At 36.9% G+C, this 7,885-nt stretch overlaps 1 protein-coding gene across 1 annotated transcript in view; it reads right to left on the bottom strand.

Moving 5' to 3' along the window:
• Positions 1-372: 372 nt before the first annotated feature.
• Snx2 (sorting nexin 2) overlaps positions 373-7,885 on the bottom strand; it is a 41,565-nt gene continuing 34,052 nt past the window's right edge. Inside the window, exons 12-15 of the mRNA NM_001106135.2 lie at positions 4,698-4,841; positions 3,057-3,137; positions 2,880-2,951; positions 373-864 (exon numbers count right to left, since the gene is read on the bottom strand). Of these exons, the coding sequence (NP_001099605.2) occupies positions 814-864; positions 2,880-2,951; positions 3,057-3,137; positions 4,698-4,841 (348 nt within the window). The 3' untranslated portion in view covers positions 373-813. The remainder of the gene's footprint in view (positions 865-2,879; positions 2,952-3,056; positions 3,138-4,697; positions 4,842-7,885) is intronic.

Below are 7,885 nucleotides of genomic sequence, written 5' to 3'. Positions count from 1 at the left end.
AGACGAGCTAAAAAAAAAAAAAAAAAAGAAAAGAAAAAAATCCATGACACATGACTGAAATGACTGAAACACAGACACCTTTGTTTGGTTGGACTCTCAGCCTGAGTTTACAGTGGTCCACGAATTTCACCTTCCCAAGTGCTAGGATTATAGGCATGACTACACACCCAACCTCTCATATTAAACTGGGCATTTAAAATATTCTCTTCTTTACCCAAAATGACCAAGATGATTGTTCCGCGATTTATAAGACAATTTATAAACTTCATTTAATTATTCAAAGTAAGAATTTGGCATTTCCTATCAACTACTTAAGGAATTATAGTATTAATGATAAAGCATTTTTCCTATTAAAAAAAGATCCCTAACATGTTTATATACTCAAATAATTTATTACTAATATTTCACAAGTAATATCATTTTATTACTATAATCACAAAAATCATAATTTCTGTACAGGAATGTATAAGTGAACATTAATCAATGCATTGCTAATTTGTTTCATAATGAGGGTAAACACACTACAGAACATAAAGAAAAAAGATTGTAAAATTTTCTGGCCTTGCAATGCACCTTTTAGTGCAAGTATTTAAGACACAATAGTGTTCAATTCAGCAAAATATTGCAGAATGTCATGCCACAGTCCACTTAATTCCAAGAAGGTCAGGACATGCAGCTTGTAATAAAATGTCAGCGCATATGTTTTTATATATAAAAAACCCACATGTAATTCATAAAATATATAGTGGTTTATTTAGATGTTTTTTAGATGATCTCACTGAGGAATCCAATGTCTCCTTAACGGGGATAACGCTAGGCAATGGCTTTGGCTTCAGGTAGGAATGCCTCCCAGTACTTTATCAGCTGTGGGTGATAATAAAAAGATATTTTTGTTACATTTTTGCCATTTTAATGCATATATCCTTTTTAAGTATATACACAAGCAGCTCATATTAATTTAGTCTTTTTACACATTTATACATATATGTATTCTTACTGGTGATAATCTGTTTTTATCTTTTTGCAAAAAGGTATCACTGTAAGCTCGGGATGGCCTTAAATTTCAGGATTTCATGATGCCTCAGCCACCCACTGCTGGGGTTATGCTTGCAGGACCACGCCTATCCTATGTGTGATTTCTACTTGGTTTTTCAATGGTTTTCCAGACAAGCTTCCCTACTACAGACATGTGTCCTTGATGTCGTGGCAGCCCTTCTGCCTGTGCTTCACTGCGCTGGGATTATAGGTGTTCATCACCATCCTTGGCTACATATGGTTCTTAAATGGATCATTTCCTCACCAGATGTCTTATCAACAGAATTAATATATAACCTATTTAAACATTACTCCTAGCTAATTACAGATTCTGGTATAAATAATTTAAAAATATCTATTCTTTATACTTCTTAGATATATGCAAAATTATACATAAAATATTACTGTTACTAAACAGTTAAAAACCTGACATTTCCCTAACTATAACAACCATTTCCAACACAAAGCAAATCCTAATTCCTAGGATATTTATTTACATTTTATAATATTGCTAGTTAAGAGGACTTGAAGAAAGGGGAGGGGGGCCAACATTGAATAAGGAAGGAAAAGAGAGACTGGAAAAACCACTTGCCAGTCTCTGGGTCATCTAGAGAACAGATAAACTGAATACTAAAAAGTTAATTTAAAGCAACTTCTTTGAAAACAATTTTTTTCTACTTAGTCTCAAGACAGGTTCTCTGTGTGTCCCTGGCTGTCCTGGAACTCACTCTGTAGACTAGGCTGGCCTTGAATTCCGAGATCCACCTGCCTCTCTCCTGAGTGCTGGGATTAACAGTGTGTGCCACCACCACTTGGCAGTTAAATTTTAAAAATCTAACTTTCTTTACTCACTTGAAAACTGAGTTGGCTTGAAACTTACTATCATTCAAAACAGACTGGCCTCCAGGGTTCATGACTCTCCTACCTCTGCGTACTAAGAGCTGGGATCACAAGCTTTCACCATGGTGCCTGTCTTGAATTTGAAGATCTCTAACTCTACCTATATCTATATATCTCTATTTCTGTACATTTTAAAACTAACTAGAAAAAATATTTCTATTAAAAGACATTACGATTTTTGATTTGTATATGCAAAATACTATTTTTATAGACTTTAATGGTCATGAAAGCTCATAAGGAAACAAATGTCAATTTTAGATAGTATTCAAGCATCAAAAATTTCAAATAAAACCAAATACTACAGAGAAAATTTTAAAACCTTATTTTTTAGTCTAAGTTTCTGTATGCTCTGGAAGGGAGAAATGTACTGGGAGCACCTACTCTGTCAGTCTGCCTTGTCTGACAAGGGAAGGAAACCAGGGCTGTAAAGCCAGGTGCCATGGTTGCACCCTAAAACCTCAACGCTCGGCAGGCTGAGGCACAGGGTGGCAATTCCCAGGCTACCCTGGGATACAGACAGAGCCCATCTCCAAAACAGAATGAACCTCAAAGGGGAAACCGTCTATGGGATACTTTTTAAGATGAATTTGATTTCATGGGCATGGGTGTTTTGTTCCAGAAGGCCGAAAGAGGGCTTTGATCCACTAGAACTACATGTGAACTGCAATGTGCATGCTGTGAACTGAATCTGGGTCTCCTGTAAGAGCAGGAAGTGTTCTTAACCACCGATCTCTCTCTCCAGGCCACTCTGACTTTTTATGGCCTGATATTAGGAACAGTGTATCTCTGTGTATTACCCAGTAGAGGCAAACAGACCTAAGATAGTCTCCAGTTACTTTAGCATTTAGTCCACTTTTAATTTTTCCTCTAATTTAAACAGCTGCTAATCATCTTTAAAATGACTCTCCAAGAAACTCCAGAAGCTATAACAAAAATGAGCTTACCTGTTGCTGTGTTTGTACTAATGATTCCAAGTACTTGATGATAACAGCTTTAAAATCTTTCACTCGTTCTTTCTGTTAAAGCACAATGCATTAAAAAAAAAAGGGTATTAGTAGGAAATTAAATTTTCCCACAGAACCATAGCAAGAGTAAGGAAAATACAGAAGTATGATACATGCCTCAAATCTTCCCACTTCTTTTCGAATTGTTTTAGAGATCTGCTCAAAATCTCTCTCTCCTTGTTGTACTTTTGCCTCCCACTAAGGAAAACAAACAAGAGAAAAAAATGTTTATTATTACCTGGAAAAATATTATACTGTCATGATTACTTAACCAAAATACCTGAAAGTGCCAAGAGAGCTCAATATAGAAAACCCAATCTAACCTAGTTCAGTCATGAACTCGCCTAACCTGCGGACATAATTCGGTGGGAAAAGCACTTGCTGTGCAAGCATGGTGATGAGAATTAAATCTCTAGCACCCATGTAGATGCTGGGAGGGCATGACAGTTGCCTGTAATCCCAGCACCCTGCAGGCAAAGACAGAGGAAAGTCAACTAGACAAGTGAAATCAGCAAGTTCTGGGTTCAAGTGAAAGCTCTGGACTCAGTACACAAGGTGGAAAGTGATGGAGTAAGACACCCAACATGAAACTTTGCCCTCCATATGCATGCACATGTTATGTCCATGCACATACACATATGCCCACACACATACGCATACATGCACACCCCATACACGCATAAAAAAGTGCATTTTACTTTCTAGTGGTAGAGATACATGTCAGTTTAAATTCCATTAATAATTCATTGCTATATCTATTTAAGACTAGAATATTTCAACGTTTAATGACCTATAATGTTCTGCCAGAATGGTAGCTCTCGCTGTAACTCCCACTTTGTGAAAGAGGGTGTAGGCCTAAGGTAACATGGTTAGATCCCGTCTCAAAACCAACAAAATAAAGATTAACCTAACAAACACCTATTAGATACAACTGGAGAAATTTTGAGTATAGGGCTCACTAACAAATAAATTGTTACACATTTCAAAATATGCCAAAGATATTATTTTCCAATAACACGTCTATTCATGTGCTCATGGAAATACTTCAATATATTTGATAAACACTTAAAAACATTTTGTAATGGTAAAATGACTAGTCTTTTTCAAATGGAACTATTTATTATCTACTGAAGACTCATAATCATTAAATTCAGAATGGTAACAACAAAATGTGACTAGTGACCAATGAAGCAGCTAAAAATAAATATTTAAGCAATGAAATGGTATTCCCACTACATAACCAAACCCTGGTTCATCCTCTGCAAAGAGCGGGTGTGCTTATTTGTAGTAATATAAAGGTTGTCCTACCTCTTCAATTTCCTTATTGAAGCATGGCAAAAGAAGTGTATAAATTATAATAAACTTATACAAATTTATTAAAACACCATATATAATACATATATATGGGGGATAAAATTGCCCAGAGAACGAAATATGGGTAGGTCTACCTTTAAAACCACTTTTAGATACAAAATGAGTAACCGTCTGGAAATCAAAACCATTTGAAAAGAAATGTACGCAAAGTGCGAAGGTTAACTTTTGATTTCTTCCTTGCATGCTTCTTGATTCATTTCATAGTCATGTGAAGCAACGGAGGGCTCTGGAGATTTTAATGATGTTAAATACTTTTAACTAACTCACATAGTTCATAAAAAATATGAAGAAATAGCTAAGTGCTGAATGATTCAGAAATGAAAAATTATGCATATATGAATGACATGAAAAATCTGAGTAAAGAAATAAAGTATTATTAATTACCTCTCTTATTTCATTTTTAGCTTGTTGAATTTTATCTGGTTTGTTAGCGACCATCATTTTTGCCTCAGTTTCACGTTTTTTGAGCAAAGTAATTTGAGCATCTTCCCATTTCTGCCAGCATTTCATCCGATGGTCAAACACACCCTGTAAATGGATGGCATAAGCTATTAAACAACATTGTAAAATACTCTCATTACAATGTAAATATAATAATACTGAAATCTATAAACCAAGCATTTAAATGTTTTCCTAGTATATGGAGAAAATGAAAATATGCAAGGCAACAGCTTTCAGGGTTTTAAATGTGGCTTGCAGTAAGATGTAAAAGTTGTATAGTCTAAAAATGTTGTATTCAATTTAAAAATACTAGTATACATTAGACGTTCTTCAATTGAACACTACATAAGAAAGATTTATATGCTGGAAAAAACAGAATTTGAAAGTGTAAAAAGACTGGGCTGTGTCATCTCATGCCTTTAATCCCAGAACTGGGGGGACTGGGAGGGAGCAAATGCAGGTGAGGTGTTTCTTTGTGAGATCAAAGCCAGTCCAGTCTACAGATCAAGTTCCAGTATAACCAAGGCTACACAGAGAAAAAAAGGTAAAATGAACCAAGCCAGGCCAAATCTTTTAATCCCAGTACCAGGAGACAAAGGCAAGAGAACTGTTGTTAAGTTTGAGACTAGCTTGGTTTATATGTAAGATCTGAGCAAATCAGACCTACATAGAGTGACCCAGTTTAAAAAAGGGGGGGACGGACCTCAAGTAACAGGAAGTGAAGTGAAAAGTTTCACAGAAGACTCCAATAGGGGAAAAGCAAACAATAAATAAGACAGTAAAGGTCTAACAAAATGGGGAAAAGGTTGAGTCCCGTACATAGTGAAAAGGACCAAAAAACCACAACTAAAAGTAAGACTAAATGAAACCTGACACAGGCTCACTCTATCAAAACAAGTCAACCACATCCAGAGCTTATCTTCATGGGCCTGTCAGAGTAAAATCACGATTAGACAAGTGAAATGCAGATACAGGAGAGCAACTAAGGTGTGACCAAATAGAAAACCAATGGGCAGGATGGGAAAATCCAATATGAATCTCTTTCCTAGCTCGATGTTGGGAATATGTTAACATTATTTCAAATGTATACTAACTCAACGAATAAGCCAAGTAGTAACTAGTTGAATCAAAAAGTATTATGCCAGAGATATTTCAATTTTAAACCCTATTTTAATCAAGAAGCAGTAAATAGCTGAGTGTTATGGTTCAAGCCTGTAATCCCAAATGGAGGACAGAGGCAAGAAAGTCATATCAGTTCAAAGTCGCCTTGACCTTGACGGTGCCTTGGAAAAACAAAACAAAAACAGAACATTAGGTACCAGGGCCTACCTGAAGAAACACAAATGTTACTCATTCCAAGCTGAATGAGTAACCTAGACACCCTCTTGAACAGTCAGTGTACCTCTGTGGTACTGGCAAATCCTCACAGTACTCCTAAATGCAAATTATGATCTTATTCCTGTCATCTTGACGGGAACAAAACAGAAGGCCGGTTACTATCAAATAGCTATTAGAGATAGGTAAGATTTCTTTTTAAGGAAAGTAGGTAAAAAGAAATTAGCAATTCAAACAAAAAAAGAGGTGGCATAGGGCTCGGTGTGGCTCAGTGGTAGAGGAGGCACAAGGGCTTGGTTCTTTGGAGTACGACATAGACATGTACAGGAAAGTGTGCACTGGATCTCAGTGAGCTTTTTTGTATGGTGGAGGAGGATGAAGAGGACGGGGAGGAGAAGCAGCAGTGACCTGGTGTGGTGGGGTATGCCTGATGCCTGATTCCCAGCACTTGGGGGGCAGAAGCAGGCAGATCTCTTTGAATTCAAGGCCAGTCTGGTCTACAGAGTAAGTTCCAGGACAGCCAGGGCTACACAGTGAGACCCTGTCTCAAACAAGTGAGTGAAGACAGGAGCTCGAGAGGGAGCAGGGTTTAGGACTCTGCGGCTATGGCAGAGGAGCTGAGCATGGTTCCCACGCCCACACAGTAGCTCACAGCTGCCTGCTACTCCAGTTTCAGGGGATCTAATGCTCTCTTCTCACAGACACCAGGCATGCACCCGGTAAACATGAACACATATGAGTAAAACACACACATATAAAAAATAAAAATAAATTACTTTTTTTAAATGATGAAAAAAAGAAACACAAAGAAAGGGTAGGGAGGAAGAGAGCAATTGGACTATACAAACGCCATCATTAGGCAGACAAAAAGGAGCATGCAGTACTTGTATAAAATAAAACTGAATTTCATATCTACATATAACCATTGGCTGATAATTCTATTTCTAGAAACTTTACATCAAAAGAGTTATTGTCAAAACACTATAAAACTAAGCTTGAATTGCTTGAATAAGCATGGGTTTTCTTCCCAGCATTATGTAAGGGAATGTAATAGCACACATCTATTCACAACAGGAGGTTTTCAAGTTCAAGGTCATCCTTAATTATATAGTTTCTAGGCCAGCCAGAATATATGAGACACTAGCTCAAAAACGAAAAGTAAATAAGGTGACATATCTATGAACGTTGAACTGGATGGAGATCGCTCTAAAATGGACTGGGACTGAGGGTAAGAGGCAGGCAAAGAATGGAATCCTTTCTGAGAAAAGGAGGGAATCTGTGAGATATATTGATAAAAGGACAAAATAAGTAGGGATGGGGACAAACATTAGCTTCATACAGATGCATAGCCAAGTCTTTTATGAAGTTACTCAAGAATCATCACAGACTGAAACTGTTGCCAGAGAAACTAGAGGTCTTGGCTGAAGAGTGGAAATGTGTCCTTTTGATTATTTGAATTGTCCTGTGTCTAACTCTTGCTTGTTATAGCTTCTATGACTCCTACCTCCTATGTTCAAGTAACTGACCTGATTGATCTCAAGAGCTTTATCTGCCTTCACAAAACTAGACCACAGCTCTATAACCCTCTTTGTCAACTGATCTTCAGCATTTGTCAACACACCTTTGATATATTGAGTGGGAAAAAAAATTTTGTAGGAAAAAAAAGATGTCTCCTATAATGTAGGTGCCTCTGGATCAAACAAGGCTAAATACCTATTTCCAAGCTGATTGTGACACCTCTTTTGATGCCAGCATTCTTTAGGATATTTTGAAAAACATGGACAATAACTAATTTT

Source organism: Rattus norvegicus, chromosome 18 (assembly GCF_036323735.1).
Source record: "Rattus norvegicus strain BN/NHsdMcwi chromosome 18, GRCr8, whole genome shotgun sequence".
Lineage (NCBI taxonomy): Eukaryota > Metazoa > Chordata > Mammalia > Rodentia > Muridae > Rattus > Rattus norvegicus.
Note: the sequence above shows the minus strand (reverse complement) of the source record. Positions and strands in the feature narration are given on the sequence as shown.